This window comes from Pristiophorus japonicus, chromosome 21 (genome assembly GCF_044704955.1).
Source record: "Pristiophorus japonicus isolate sPriJap1 chromosome 21, sPriJap1.hap1, whole genome shotgun sequence".
Lineage (NCBI taxonomy): Eukaryota > Metazoa > Chordata > Chondrichthyes > Pristiophoridae > Pristiophorus > Pristiophorus japonicus.
This window is the reverse complement of record NC_091997.1, coordinates 55,260,778-55,277,680: the sequence shown is the minus strand read 5'-3', so window position 1 is coordinate 55,277,680 and position 16,903 is coordinate 55,260,778. Positions and strand designations below refer to the sequence as shown.

General features: G+C 48.9%; 1 protein-coding gene across 1 annotated transcript in view; it reads left to right on the top strand.

Annotated features, from left to right (window-relative positions):
• The window catches only part of gfap (glial fibrillary acidic protein), a 109,566-nt gene that overhangs the window by 40,599 nt on the left and 52,064 nt on the right, over positions 1 to 16,903 (top strand). The window contains exon 8 of the mRNA XM_070864092.1: positions 5,928 to 5,971. Coding sequence (XP_070720193.1) covers positions 5,928 to 5,971 — 44 coding nt within the window. The remainder of the gene's footprint in view (positions 1 to 5,927; positions 5,972 to 16,903) is intronic.

Here is a 16,903-nt window from a genome sequence, read left to right as displayed (position 1 = left end):
TCCCGCTCATCGCCTGCAGCGCCCCGCTGACTCGCACCCCAGCAATTAGCCTGCACCTACAGGACTGCCCTTTGGGAACCCGGGGAGCAGCGGTCTGTGGAGGGATGAAGTCTTCCCAGCTCCCACGGACTTTCCCCATCCATCTCCTGCCGAGTAGTGTCAGCCCATCACCTGCAATGACCCATAAGGGTAAACCGTGCGTCTCACCCCCGTGAGACACCTGCACATCCGCTCTGCCGAGAACAGGTATCAGTTCCTTGGTGTAGGTACGCAGCTTTGCCGTGACCGGGACCAGCTTGGGTCATGCAGCCGGGTTACCCCACAGTTTCTCAAAAGTTCTCTGACTCATCAGTGACAGACCCGATCCCATATCCACTGCCATACTCACTGGGACTCCGTTAATTTTTACTTCCATTATCACTGGGGGCGAATCGTCGGTGCACGTGTACAGTCCCAACACCTCATCTTCTTCTGCCTGCTCCTCGCTGTACAGTGGATCATCCCCCATCTCCTCAGCCACATGGTGAGTCCGATTTCTTTTACATATGGGCTGAATGTGGCCTTTCAGGTGGCAGGTATTGCACGTATACTCTGCAAACCTGCACCAGTGAGCCCCATGGCTTCCTCCGCAGCGCCAGCATGGTGCTGCTTGATTGGCCCCCCCTCAGCGGACTCTGAGTTCCAGGACCCCGAGGTCCGTGCTCTCTGCCCCGGGCAGAGCCACGTTCTGCAGTTTTGTCCATGGTGGGGGCTATCCTGTGGACAGTACCTGCCAGGTTCGTGACTATATGGATCATTTGCTTGGTGCTGCAAGTCGAGGTCATTTATGCCCGGCTGATGGTGATGGCCTTTGTCAGGGTGACTGTGGGTTCCGTGGCCAGCAGCTTGTGAAGGAGACCCTCGTGGCCAATCTCCATGACGAAAACGTCCCGCAACACCTCGTCAAGGTGTGCGCCAAAATCACACGGCGCCACGAGTCTCCTGAGGTCCGCGGCATATTTGGTGACATCCTGGCCCTCAGGTCTGCAGTGATGGTAAAATTTGTATCTGGCCGTGAGGATGCTCTCCTTCGGTTTCAACTGGTCACGAATGAGTGCGACCAGCTCCTCGTATGACTTGTCCCTGGCGCTCCCGGGTGCCAGCAAATCCCTGACAAGACAGTAAACCTCATCGCCACAACTGGAAAGCAATATCACCTTACGCTTCCCTCTCATTGCGTCCGTGTTCCCCGTCAGGTCGTTAGCTGTGAAATAGTACTCGAGCCTTTCCGTAAAGGCCTCCCAATCATTGCCCACGGTAAAGTCCTTTAGCGAGCCCAGAGTAGCCATGTTTGCGTGAAGTTCGTCCGTGTCCTCATTGCCAATGTGGTGTATGTAGCACACAAATCACTGACTCCACACGGTCTGGTGTTGTAATAACTGCAGTAATCTTGGTCCTTTATTGTTTAGCTCCAGAGTACCTCTCAGGTGTGGTGGGCAGCCTTTTATACTGCCTCTTGCAGATACTTTCAGGTCTCCCACTACAGCGCCCACTGTGGTGCACCATTGTACTTATATTATACATTTAATGTACCTAGATAATACATAACAGTCACGAATAACCTTACGGAAATACTAGGGGACCGAAGGTCTAGCGAGAAGGAGGAACTGAGTGAAATCCTTATTAGTAAGAAAATGGTGTTCGGGAAACTGGTGGGACTGAAGGCCGATAAATCTCCAAAGCTTGATAGTCTGCATCCCAGAGTACTTAAGGAAGTGGCCCTAGAAATAGTAGATGCATTGGTGATCATTTTCCAAAATTCCATGGACTCTGGATCAGTACCTATGGATTGGAGGGTAGCTAATGTAACCCCACTTTTTGAAAAAGGAGGGAGAGAGAAAACAGGGAATTATAGACTGGTTAGCCTGACATAGGCCTGACATAGAAACATAGAAAATAGGTGCAGGAGCAGGCCATTCAGCCCTTCTAGCCTGCACCGCCATTCAATGAGTTCATGGCTCAACATGAAACTTCAGTACCCCCTTCCTGCTTTCTCGCCATAACCCTTGATCCCCCGAGTAGTAAGGACTTCATCTAACTCCCTTTTGAATATATTTAGTGAATTGGCCTCAACTACTTTCTGTGGTAGCGAATTCCACATGTTCACCACTCTCTGGGTGAAGAAGTTTCTCCTCATCTCGGTCCTAAATGGCTTACCCCTTATCCTCAGACTGTGACCCCTGGTTCTGGACTTCCCCAACATTGGGAACATTCTTCCTGCATCTAACCTGTCTAAACCCGTCAGAATTTTAAACGTTTCTATGAGGTCCCCTCTCATTCTTCTGAACTTCAGTGAATACAAGCCCAGTTGATCCAGTCTTTCTTGATAGGTCAGTCCCGCCATCCCGGGAATCAGTCTGGTGAATCTTCGCTGCACTCCCTCAATAGCAAAAATGTCCTTCCTCAAGTTAGGAGACCAAAACTGTACACAATACTCCAGGTGTGGCCTCACCAAGGCCCTGTACAACTGTAGCAACACCTCCCTGCCCCTGTATTCAAATCCCCTCGCTATGAAGGCCAACATGCCATTTGCTTTCTTAACCGCCTGCTGTATCTGCATGCTAACCTTCAATGACTGATGTACCATGACACCCAGGTCTCGTTGCACCTTCCCTTTTCCTAATCTGTCACCATTCAGATAATAGTCTGTCTCTCTGTTTTTACCACCAAAGTGGATAACCTCACATTTATCCACATTATACTTCATCTGCCATGCATTTGCCCACTCACCTAACCTGTCCAAGTCACTCTGCAGCCTAATAGCATCCTCCTCGCAGCTCACACTGCCACCCAACTTAGTGTCATCCGCAAATTTGGAGATACTGCATTTAATCCCCTCGTCTAAATCATTAATGTACAATGTAAACAGCTGGGGCCCCAGCACAGAACCTTGCGGCACCTCACTAGTCACTGCCTGCCATTCTGAAAAGTACCCGTTTACTCCTACTCTTTGCTTCCTGTCTGACAACCAGTTCTCAATCCACGTCAGCACACTACCCCCAATCCCATGTGCTTTAACTTTGCACATTAATCTCTTGTGTGGGACCTTGTCGAAAGCCTTCTGAAAGTCCAAATATACCACATCAACTGGTTCTCCTTTGTCCACTTTACTGGAAACATCCTCAAAAAATTCCAGAAGATTTTGTCAAGCATGATTTCCCTTTCACAAATCCATGCTGACTTGGACCTATCATGTCACCATTTTCCAAATGCACTGCTATGACATCCTTAATAATTGATTCCATCATTTTACCCACTGCTGAGGTCAGGCTGACCGGTCTATAATTCCCTGTTTTCTCTCTCCCTCCTTTTTTAAAAAGTGGGGTTACATTGGCTACCCTCCACTCCATAGGAACTGATCCAGAGTCAATGGAATGTTGGAAAATGACATCAGTAGTGGGGAAAATGCTGGAATTTGTAAAGCAGTGACAGGATCGGTCCAAGTCAGCATAGATTTATGAAAGGGAAATCATGCTTGATAAATCTTCTAGAATTTTTGAGGATGTAACTAGTAGAGTGGATAAGGGAGAACCAGTGGATGTGGTGTATTTGGACTTTCAAAGGCTTTTGACAAGGTCCCACACAAGAGATTAGTGTACAAAATTAAGGCACATGGTATTGGGGGTAATGAATTGACATGGATGGAGAACTGGTTGGCAGACAGGAAGCAAAGAGTGGGAATAAACAGGTCCTTTTCAGAAAGGCAGGCAGTGACGAGTGGGATGCCGCAGGGTTCAGTGCTGGGACCCCAGCTATTTACAATATACATTAATGATTTGGATGAGGGAATTGAGTGTAATATCTCCAAGTTTGCAGATGACACTAAGCTGGGTGGCAGTGTGAGCTGTGAGGAGGATGCTAAGAGGCTGCAGGGTGACTTGGACAGGTTAGGTGCATGGGCAAATGCATGGCAGATGCAGTATAATGTGGATAAATGTGAGGTTATCCACTTTGGTGGCAAAAACAGGAAGGCAGATTATTATCTGAATGGTGACAGATTAGTAAAAGGGGAGGTGCAACGAGACCTTGGTGTCATGGTACATCAGCCACTGAAGGTAGGCATGCAGGTACAGCAGGCAGTAAAGAAAGCAAATGGCATGTTGGCCTTCATAGCGAGAGGATTTGAGTATAGAAGCAGGGAGGTCTTACTGCAGTTGTACAGGGCCTTGGTGAGACCACACCTTGCGTATTGTGTGCAGTTTTGGTCTCCTAATCTGAGGAAAGACGTGCTTGCTATTGAGGGAGTGCAGCGAAGGTTCACCAGACTAATTCCCGAGATGGCAGGACTGACATATGAAGAAAGATATGCTTATACTTATACTCACTGGAGTTTAGAAGAATGAGAGGGGATCTCATAGAAACATGTAAAATTCTGATGGGATTGGACAGGTTAGATGCAGGAAGAATGTTCCCGATGTTGGGGAAGTCCAGAACCATGGGTCACAGTCTAAGGATAAGGGGTAAGCCATATAGGACTGAGATGAGGAGAAACTTCTTCACTCAGAGAATTGTGAACCTATGGAATTCTCTACCACAGAGAGTTGTTGATGCCAGTTCATTGGCTATATTCAAGAGGGAGTTAGATGTGGCCCTTACGGCTAAGGGGATCAGTGGGTATGGAGAGAAGGCAGGAGTGGGGTACTGAAGTTGCAGGATCAGCCATGATCTCATTGAATGGTGGTGCAGGCTCGAAGGGCCGAATGGCCTATTCCTGCACCTATTTTCTATGATTCTATGTTTCTATGTTTATTCTGCTGCCTCCCGAAGTCAAGGAAGTTCCCATGAGTGTGTGGGATATAACCAGTAAACCAGAGCACTGTGACCTCTGGAACTGACCGAGATAATAGTGCAATCTGGGTCATAGGGACTGAGGACTCACCGACAGTAACAGTCTGAGGCACTGAACCCAGAGTCATTCCAAAACCTGTCACCCCCTTGGTGCCTGGAACAGGACCTACCTCCACACTTTGGGAACATTGCCCGGCGCTGCCTCACCGATCCTACCGCTGTTGGCACCACATCCATCTGCCTGTTCGTTAACGGTGATTCCATCGAATGTACGGCACAGAAACAGGCCATTCGCCCCCACAGGGTCCGTACTGGTGTTTATGCTCCACACGAGCCTCCTCCCGCCCCTCTTCATCTCACCCCATCAGCACATCGTTCTATTCATTTCTTCCTCACGTGCTTATCCAGTTTCCCCTCTAAAGTATCTACTCTATTCGCCTCAACCACTCCTGTGATAGTGAGTTTCACATTCTCACCACTCTCTGGGTAAAAAAGTTTCTCCTGAATTCCCCATTGGATTGATTAACGACTAGCTTATATTTGAAATGTAATCACTGTTGTAAAAAACATGGCAAACAATCTACGGTAAGATCTGGATGACCCAAAATATCCTTTGGCAAAACCCTTGGACAGGTTCCCTTCCCTAAAGGACATCATTGAACCAGTTGGGTTTTTCCGACAAACCAGCAGCTTCATGGTCACTTTTACTGAGGCCACATTTCTATTTCCAGATGTCTTTTAGCCTCAATTATCACATGGTGGGATTTGCACTCGCGTTCCCTGGATTATCGGTCCAGTAACGCAATGACCCACTGCACCAGCGCTCCTGCTCTGTGGGTCTCCTTCACCACCCCCACTAATTGATGTTACAGCTTCACGCTCTCCACTTTTAAAAGCCTCTGAGATCCACTTTGACTTTTGCGATCGCTCGAACCCTCAACCTTTCCCCTCCGCCCCCTACCCTCCCGGCTCGGAGCCCCCGCCCTCCCCACAGCCCTGTCCAGCTCGGGGAGACATCTGTCTGACTGGAATGAGCTCTGTAGTGATGGAGCAGTGGTTCTGACCGTCCGAACATTTAATGGATGTTTGTTTCTTTGCAGGATTTCAATGCCTGTCCAAAGCTTCTCCACACTGCACATCCGAGGTAAGTGTGGACAACAGCTTGTATTTATAAAGCGTCTTTGAAGTAGTAATGAGTCCCAAGGCACTTCCCAGGAGCGTTATGGGACAAAATTTGGCACCGAGCCACATAAGGAGATATTAGGGCAGGTTGGTCAAAGAGGTAGAGTTTGAGGAGCATTTTAAAGGAGGAGAGAAAGGCAGAAAGGTTTAGGGAGGGAGTTCCAGAGCTTGGGACCCAGATAGTTGAAGGCATGTGCCGCCAATGATCGGGCGAAGGAAGTCAAAATGCTCAGGAGGCCAGAATTGGAGGAGCACAGAGATCTCGGAGGGTTGTAGAGCTGGAAGACATTACAGCGAGAGGGAGGGGCGAGGCCATGGAGGGATCTGAACACAAGGAAGAGAATTTTAAAATGGCGGCGTTGTTGAATTGGGAGCCAATGTCGGTTAGCGAGCACAAGGGTGATGGGAGAGCGGGACTTAGTGCGACTTAGGACACGGGCAGCAGAGTTTTGGATGAGCTGGGGCTTATGCAAGGTAAGAGGGCGGCAAGTAGAGCATTGGAAGTCAACTTTAGAGACAACAAAAGCAAGGTTGCGGACGTCAGCTGCAGATGGGCGGAGAGGGGGAAGGAACCGGGCGATGTTACGGAGGTGGAGTTAGCAGGACAGCGTTATTAAACCATTGGGCAGTGCTGGGACGATAGAGGATGATCAGTATCAGGGATATTCTCCAACATTTACATAAGATCAGGATAGACCAATAACTGCAACGCTCAGACAGCTTTCATGCCTGTGTAAACAGTTCAACTCCCGAGATGCTGTGTTTCAGAATTCATACCCTCACCCTGATTGGCTAAGAGGCTAGTCTCTGCCACTCCTCCACTGCAAAAAGGGCTGGGCCTGCTTGGTTGCGGACCAGGGCTGCTTGCTCTCCGGAGGGACCTGGTCTAAGTGGCCATTCCTCAGTGAGTCAAGCAATTTAACTCTGTGAGGCATCGTGGCCTGGTCATTGTGTTGTCCTCAACAGACATTGCCTCAGAAGATATTGGGTCACATTCAGGAGTAAGGATCCCTACCTAAAATCGGGTCCTGGATAATTGTTACCAGAGACAAGCAATCAACAGTTATATAGAGTGCTTGTCGTCCAGGGCAGCTACAGCACAGGTTACATGCAGAGTAAAGCTCCCTCTACACTGTTCCATCAAATACTCCCAGGGCAGGTACAGCTCGGGTTAGATACAAAGTTAAGCTCCCTCGACACGGCCCAATCAAACACTCCCATGGCAAGTACAGCACGGGTTACATACAGAGTAAAGCTCCCTTTACACTGTCCCATCAAACACTCCCCGACAGGTGCAGCACAAGGCTAACTACAGAATAAAGCTTCCTCTGCACTGTCCCATCAAACAATCCCAGGGCACGTACAGCACGCGTTAGATACAGAGTAAAGCTCCCTCTACCCTGTCCCATCAAGCACTCCCAGGTCAGGTACAGCACGGCCTAGATACAGAGTAAAGCTCCCTCTACACTGTCCCATCAAACATTCCCAGGTCAGGTACAGCACGAATTAGATACAGAGTAAAGCTCCCTCTACGCTGTCCCATCAAACAGTCCCAGGGCAGGTACAGCACGGAGTTAGATACAGAGTAAAGCTCCCTCTACACTGTTCCATCAAACACTCCCAGGGCAGGTACAGCACAGGTTAGATACAGAGTAAAGCTCCCTGTACACTGTTCCATCAAACACTCCCAGGGCAGGTACAGCACAGGTTAGATACAGAGTAAAGCTCCCTGTACACTGTCACATCAAACACTCCAAAGGCAGGTACAGCACGGCCTAGGTACAGAATAAAGCTCCCTCTACACGGTCCCATCAAACACTCCCAGGGCAGGAACAGCATGGGTTAGATACAGCGTAAAGCTCCCTCTACACTGTCCCATCAAACATTGCAAGGGCAGATAAAGCATGCGTTACATACAGAGAAATTCTCCCTCTACACTGTCCCATCAAACACTCCCAGGAGAGGTACAGCACGGGGTTAGATACAGAGTAAAGTTCCCTCTACACTGTCCCATAAAACACTCGCAGGGCAGGCACAGCACGGGTTAGATTAATAGTAAGGATCCCTTTACACTGTCCCATCAAACATTCCCAGGGCAGGTACAGCATGGTTTAGATACAGAGTAAAGCTCCTTCTACACTGTTCCATCAAACACTCCCAGGACAGGTGCAGCATGATTTAGATACAGAGTAAAGCTCTCTCTACACTGTCTCATCAAACACTCCCAGGGCAGGTACAGCACCGGTTAGATACAGAGTAAAGCTCCCTCTACAGTGTCTCATCAAACACTCCCAGGACAGGTGCAGCACGTGTTTAAAGATAGAATAAAGCTTCCTCTGCACTGTCCCTTCAAACAATCCCAGGGCACGTACAGAACTGTTTACATACAGAGTAAATCTCCCTCTACACTGTCCTATCAAACATTCCTCGGGCAGGTACAGCACGGGCTAGATACAGAGTAAAGCTCCCTCGAAACAGTCCCATCAAACACTCCCAGGGCAGATACAGCACACGTTAGATACAGAATAAAGCACCCTCTACCCTGTCTCATCAAACACTCCCAGGGCAGGTACAGCATGGCCTAGATACAGAGGAAAGCTCCCTCTACACTGTCCCATCAAACATTCCTGAGGCAGGTACAGCACGGCGTTAGATACAGAGTTTTGCTCCCTCTCCACAGTCCCATCAAACACTCACAGGGCAGGTACAGCATATGGTTAGACGTAGAGTAAAGCTCCCTCTACACTGTCCCATCAAAAACTCCCAGGGCAGGTACAGCACGGGGTTAGATTCCGAGTAAAGCTTCCTCTACAATGTTCCATCAAACACTCCCACGGCAGGTACAGCATGGGGTAGATATAGAGTAAATATCTCTCAATACTGCCCCATCAAACACTCCAAGGGCAGGTACAGCACTGCCTAGATACAGAATAAAGCTCCCTCTACACGGTCCCATTAAACATTCCCAGGGCAGATAAAGCATGCGTTACATACAGAGAAAAACTCTCTCTACACTGTCCCATCAAACACTCCCAGGGCAGGTACAGCACGGGGTTTGATACAGAGTAAAGCTCCCTCTACACTGCCCCATTAAACACTTCCAGGGCAAGTACAGCATGGGTTACAGACAGAGTAAAGCTCCCTCTGCACTGTCTCATCAAACATTCCCAGGGCAGATGAAGCACAGGGTTAGATACAGAGTAAATCTCCCACATAACTGTCCCATCAAACACACCCAGGGCAGGTACAGCACGGTTCAGATACTGAGTATAGCTCCCTCTGCACTGTCCGATCCAACACTCCCGGGGCAGGTACAGCACGGAGTTAGATACAGAGTAAAGCTCCCTCTACACTATCCCATCAAAAACTCCCAGGGCAGGTACAGCACGGGGTTAGATTCAGAGTAAAGTTCCCTCTACAATGGTCCATCAAACACTCCCACGGCAGGTACAGCATGGGGTAGATATAGAGTAAAGATCTCTCAATACTGCCCCATCAAACACTCCCAGGGCAGGTACAGCACAGGTTAGATACAGAGTAAAGCTCCCTGTTCACTGTCACATCAAACAATTATAGGACAGGTACAGCGCAGGGTTAGATACAGAGTAAAGCTCACTCTACACGGTCCCATCAAACACTCCCAGGGCAGGTACAGCACGGCCTAGATACAGAATAAAGCTTCCTCTACACGGTCCCATCAAACACTCCCAGGGCAGGAACAGCATGGGTTAGATACAGTGTAAAGCTCACTCTACACTGTCCCATCAAACATTCCCAGGGCAGGTACAGCACGGGGTTAGATACAGAGTAAAGCTCCCTCAACACTGCCCCATTAAACACTTCCAGGGCAAGTACAGCATGGGTTACAGACAGAGTAAAGCTCACTCTACAATGTCCCATCAAACACTCCCAGGGCGGGTACAGCATGGTTAAGATACAGAGTAAAGCTCCCTCTGCACTGTCTCATCAAACACTCCCAGTAGAGGTACAGCACGGGGTTAGATACAGAGTAAAGCTCCCTCTACACTGTCCCATCAAACATTCCCAGGGCAGATGAAGCACAGGGTTAGATACAGAGTAAATCTCCCTCATAACTGTCCCATCAAACACTCCCAGGGCAGGTACAGCACGGTTCAGATACTGAGTATAGCTCGCTCTGCACTGTCCGATCAAACACTCCCGGGGCAGGTACAGCACGGAGTTAGATACAAAGTAAACTCCTTCTACACTGTTCCATCAAACACTCCCAGGGCAGGTGCAGCTTGGGGTAGATACAGAGTAAAGCTCCCTCTATGCTGTCCCATCAAATACTCCCAGGGCAGGTACTGCACGGGTCACATACAGAGTAAAGCTCCCTCTACAATGTCCCATCAAACACTCCCAGGACAGGTGCAGCACGATTTAGATACAGAGTAAAGCTCTCTCTACGCTGTCTCATCAAACACTCCCAGAGCAGGTACAGCACGGGGTTAGATACAGAATAAAGCTCCCTCTACACTGTCCCATCTAACAATCCCAGGGCAGGTACAGCACGGGGTTAGATTCAGAATAAAGCTTCCTCTACACAGTCCCATCAAACACTCCCGGGGCAGGTACAGCACGGTTTAGATACTGAGTATCGCTCCCTCTACACTGTCCTATCAAACATTCCCAGGGCAGATAAAGCATGCGTTACATACAGAGAAAAGCTCCCTCTATACTGTGCCAGCAAACATTCCCAGGGCAGATAAAGCACAGGGTTACATACAGAGTAAAGCTCCCTCTGCACTGTCCTATCAAACACTCCCAGGGCAGGTAAGCACGGGCTAGATACAGTGTAAAGCTACCTCTCCACTGCCCCATCAAACATTCCTAGGGCAGGTACAGCATGGTTTAGATACAGAGTAAAGCTCCCTGTACAATGTCAAATTAAAGAATTATAGGACAGGTACAGCACAGGATTAGATACAGTGTAAAGCTCCCTCCACACTGTACCTTCAAACACTCCAAGGGCAGGTACAGCACTGGTTAGATACAAAGTAAAGCTCTCTCTACATTGTCCCATCAAACACTCCAAGGGCAGGTACAGCATAGGTTACATACAAAGTAAAGCTCTCTCCACACTGTCTCATCAAACATTCCCAGGGCAGGTACAGCACAGGTTAGATACAGAGTAAAGATCCCTCTACACTGCCCCATTAAACATCAGAGGACAGGTACAGCATGGGGATAGATACAGAATAAAGCTCCCTCTACGCTGTCCCATCAAATACTCCCAGGGCAGGTACAGCATGGGTTACATACAGAGTAAAGCTCCATTTATGCTGTCCCATCAAATACTCCCAGGACAGATACAGCACGATTTAGATACACAGTAAAGCTCCCTCCACGCTGTCCCATCAAAACTCCCAGGACAGATTCAGCATGCGTGTGATGCAGAGTAAAGCTCCCTCTACACTGTTCCATCAAACACTCGCAGGGCAGGTAAGCATGGGCTAGATACAGTGTAAAGCTCCCTCTCCACTGCCCCATCAAACATTCCCAGGGCAGGTACAGCATGGTTTAGATACAGAGTAAAGCTCCTTGTACAATGTCAAATTAAAGAATTATAGGACAGGTACAGCACAGGGTTAGATGCAGAATAAAACTCCCTCTACACGTTCCCATCAAACACTCCGAGGGCAGGTACAGCATGGGGATAGATACAGTGTAAACCTCCCTCTACAGTGTCTCATCAAATACTCCCAGGACAGGTGCAGCACGCGTTGAAAGACAGAATAAAGCTTCCTCTGCACTGTCCCTTCAAACAATCCCAGGGCACGTACAGAACTGGTTACATACAGAGTAAATCTCCCTCTACACTATCCCATCAAACATTCCTCGGGCAATTACAGCACGTGTTAGATACAGAATAAAGCACCCTCTACCCTGTCCCATCAAACACTCCCAGGGCAGGTACAGCACGGTTTAGATACTGAGTATCACTCCCTCCACACTGTCCTATCAAACATTCCTGGGGCAGGTACAGCACAGCGTTAGATACAGAGTTTTGCTCCCTCTCCACTGTCTCATCAAACAATCCCAGGGCAGGTACAGCATGGGTTAGATACAGAGTAAAGCCCCCTCTACACAGTCCCATCAAACACTCCTGGGGCAGGTACAGCACGAGTTAGATGCAGAGTACAGCTCCCTCTCCACAGTCCCATCAAACACTCCCAGGGCAGGTACAGCACATGGTTACATACAGAGTAAAGCTCCCGCTACACTGTCCCAACAAAAACTCCCAGGGCAGGTACAGCACGGGGTTAGATTCAGAGTAAAGCTCCCTCTACAATGTTCCATCAAACACTCCCACGGCAGGTGCAGCATGGGGTAGATATAGAGTAAAGCTCTTTCAATACTGCCCCATCAAACACTACCAGGGCAGGTACAGCCCTGGTTAAATACAGAGTAAAGCTCCCTATCCACTGTCCCACAAACACTCCCAGTACAGGAACAGCATGGGGTTAGATATAGAGTAAATGCCCCTCTACACTGTCCCATCAAACACTCCCAGGGCAGATAAAGCACAGGGTTAGATACAGAGCAAGGCTCCCTCTACACTGTCCCATCAAACACTCCCGGGGCAGGTACAGCATGGGGTAGGTACAGAGTAAAGCTGTCTCTGCACTGCCCATCTAATATTGCCAGGACAGGTGCAGCACGATTTAGATACAGAGAAAAGCTCACTCTACACTGTCTCATCAAATACTTCCAGGACAGGTAGAGCACGGGGTTAGATACAGAGTAAAGCTCCCTCGACACGTACCCATCAAAATGTCCCAGGGCAGGTACAGCACGGGTTAGATAGAGAGTAAAGCTCCCTCTCCACTACCCCATCAAACACTCCCAGTGCAGGTGCAGCACGGGTTACAGACAGAGTAAAGCTCCTTGTACACTGTCACATCAAATACTTATCGGACAGGTACAGTGCGGGGTTAGATACAGAATAAAGCTCCCTCTACAAGGTGCCATCAAACACTCCCATGGCAGGTACAGCATGGGTTAGATACAGAGTAAAGCTCCCTCCACGCTGTCCCATCAAACACTCCCAGGGCAGATACAGCACGCGTGAGATACAGAGTAAAGCTCTATCTACCCTGTCCCATCAAACACTCCAAGGGCAGGTACAGCAGGGCCTAGATACAGAGTAAAGCTCCCTCTACACTGTCCCATCAAACACTCCCAGGGCAGGTACAGCACGGGCTAGATACAGTGTAAAGCTCCCTCTCCACTGCCCCATCAAACATTCCCAGGGCAGGTACAGCATGGTTTAGATACAGAGTAAAGCTCCCTGTACAATGTCAAATTAAAGAATTATAGGACAGGTACAGCACAGGGTTAAATACAGCGTAAAGCTCCCTCTACACTGTCCCATCAAACACTCCCAGGACAGGTGCAGCACGGGGTTAGATACAGAGTAAACCTCCCTCTACAGTGTCTCATCAAACACTCCCAGGACAGGTGCAGCACGGGTTAGATACAGCGTAAAGCTCCCTCTACACTGTCCCATCAAACATTCCTTGGACAGGTACAGCACGGGTTAGATCCAGAGTAATGCTCCATCTACACTGTCCCATCAAATACTCCAAGGGCAGGTCCAGCATGCGCTACATGCAGAGGAAATCTTCCTCTTCACTGTCCCATCAAACACTCACAGGGCAGGTACAGCACGTGTTAGATACGGAGTAAAGCTCCCTCTACACTGTCCCATCAAACATTCCCAGGGCAGATAAAGCACAGGGTTAGATACAGAGTAAAGCTCCCTCTACACTGCCCCATTAAACACTTCCAGGGCATGTACAGCATGGGTTACAGACAGAGTAAAGCTCACTCTACAATGACCCATCAAACATTCCCAGGACGGGTACAGCATGGTTAAGATACAGAGTAAAGCTCCCCCTACGCTGTTCCATCAAACACTCCCAGGGCAGATACAGCCCTGGTTAAATACGGAGTAAAGCTCCCTCTACACTGTCCCATCAAACACTCCCAGTGCAGGAACAGCATGGGGTTAGATACAGAGTAAAGCTCCATCTACACTGTCCCATCAAACATTCCCAGGGCAGATAAAGCACAGGGTTAGATACAGAGCAAAGCTCCCTCTACACTGTCCCATCAAACACTCCCAGGGCAGGTACAGCACAGGTTAGGTACAGAGTAAAGCTCCCTCTACACTGCCCCATTAAACACTTCCAGGGAATGCACAGCATGGGTTACATACAGAGTAAAGCTCACTCTACAATGTCCCATTAAACATTCCCAGGACCGGTACAGCATGGTTAAGATACAGAGTAAAGCTCCCTCTGCACTGTCTCATCAAACACTCCCAGTAGAGGTACAGCACAGGGTTAGATACAGAGTAAAGTTCCCTCTACACTGTCCCATAAAACACTCCCAGGGCAGGCACAGCACGGGTTAGATAAATAGTAAGGATCCCTCCACACCGTCCCATCAAACACTCCCAGGGCAGGTACAGCTTGGTTTAGATACAGAGTAAAGCTCCCTGTACACTGCCCCATCAAACAATTATAGGACAGGTACAGCACATGGTTAGATACAGCGTAAAGCTCCCTCTACACTGCCCCATCAAACACTCCAAGGGCAGGTACAGCACAGGTTAGATACAGAGTAAAGCTCCCTGTACACTGTCACATCAAACAATTATAGGACATGTGCAGCGCAGGGTTAGATACAGAGTAAACCTCCCTCTACACTGTCCCATCAAACACTCCAAGGGCTGGTACAGCACGGTCTAGATACAGAATAAAGCTCCCTCTACACGGTCCCATCAAACACTCCCAGGGCAGGAACAGCATGGGTTAGATACAGCGTAAAACTCCCTCTACACTGTCCCATCAAACATTCCCAGGGCAGATAAAGCATGCGTTACATACAGAGAAAAACTCCCTCTACACTGTCTCATCATACACTCCCAGGGCAGGTACAGCATGGGTTACAGATAGAGTAAAGCTCACTCTACAATGTCCCATCAAATATTCCCAGGGCAGATGAAGCACAGGGTTAGGTTCAGAGTAAATCTCCCTCATAACTGTCCCATCAAACACTCCCGGGGCACGTACAGCACGGATTTAGATACAGAGTAAAGCTCCTTCTACACTGTTCCATCAAACACTCGCAGGTCAGGTGCAGCATGGGGTAGATACAGAGTAAAGCTCCCTCTACACTGTCCCATCAAATACTCCCAGGGCAGGTACTGTATGGGTTACATACAGAGTAAAGCTCCCTCTACATGTCCCATTAAACACTCCCAGGACAGGTGCAGCACGATTTAGATACAGAGTAAAGCTCTCTCTACACTGTCTCATCAAACACTCCCAGGGCAGGTACAGCACTGCTTAGACACAGAATAAAGCTCCCTCGACACTGTCCCATCTAACACTCCCAGGACAGGTGCAGCATGCGTTTAAAGACAGAATAAAGCTTCCTCTGCACTGTCCCTTCAAACAATCCCAGAGCAAGTACAGAACTGGTTACATACAGAGTAAATCTCCCTCTACATTGTCCCATCAAACATTCCTCGGGCAGGTACAGCACGGGTTAGATACAGAGTAAAGGCCCCTCTACACAGTCCCATCAAACACTCCCAGGGCAGGTACAGCACGAGTTAGATGCAGACTTCAGCTCCCTCTCCACATTCCCATCAAACACTCCCAGGACAGGTACAGCACATGGTTAGATGTAGAGTAAAGCTCCCTCTACACTGTTCCATCAAAAACTCCCAGGGCAGGTACAGCACAGGTTAGATACAGAGTAAAGCTCCCTCTACACTGTCACATCAAACACTCCAAGGGCAGGTACAGCACGGCCTAGATACAGAATAAAGCTCCCTCTACACGGTCTCATCAAACACTCCCAGGACAGGTGCAGCACGAGTTAGATGCAGAGTAAAGCTCCCTCTACGCTGTCCCATCAAACACTCCCAGGGCAGGTGCAGCATGGGGTAGATACAGAGTAAAGCTCCCTCTACGCTGTCCCATCAAATACTCCCAGGGCAGGTACTGCATGGGTCACATACAGAAGAAAAGCTCCCTCTACAATGTCCCATCAAACACTCCCAGGACAGGTGCAGCATGATTTAGATACAGAGTAAAGCTCTCTCTACACTGTCTCATCAAACACTCCTAGGGCAGGTACAGCATAGGTTAGATACAGAGTAAAGGCACCTCTACACAGTCCCATCAAACACTCTCGGGACAGGTACAGCACGAGTTAGATGCAGAGTACAGCTCCCTCTACAATGTCCCATCAAACACTCCCAGGACAGGTGCAGCACGATTTAGATACAGAGTAAAGCTCTCTCTACACTGTCTCATCAAAAACTCCCAGGGCAGGTACAGCACGGGGTTAGATTCAGAGTAAAGCTCCCTCTCCACAGTCCCATCAAACACTCCCAGGGCAGGTACAGCACATGGTTAGACGTAGAGTAAAGCTCCATCTACACTGTCCCATCAAACATTCCCAGGGCAGATAAAGCACAGGGTTAGATACAGAGCAAAGCTCCCTCTACACTGTCCCATCAAAAACTCCCGGGGTTAGATTCAGAGTAAAGCTCCCACTACAATGTTCCATCAAACACTCCCACATCAGGTACAGCATGGGGTAGATATAGAGTAAAGATCTCTCAATACTGCCCCATCAAACACTCCCAGGGCAGGTACAGCACAGGTTAGATGCACAGTAAAGCTCCCTGTACACTGTCACATCAAACAATTATTGGACAGGTACAGCACAGGGTTAGATACAGAGTAAAGCTCACTCTACACTGTCCCATCAAACACTCCCAGGGCAGGTACAGCATGGGTTAGATACAGTGTAAAGCACCCTCTACACTGTCCCATCAAACATTCCCAGG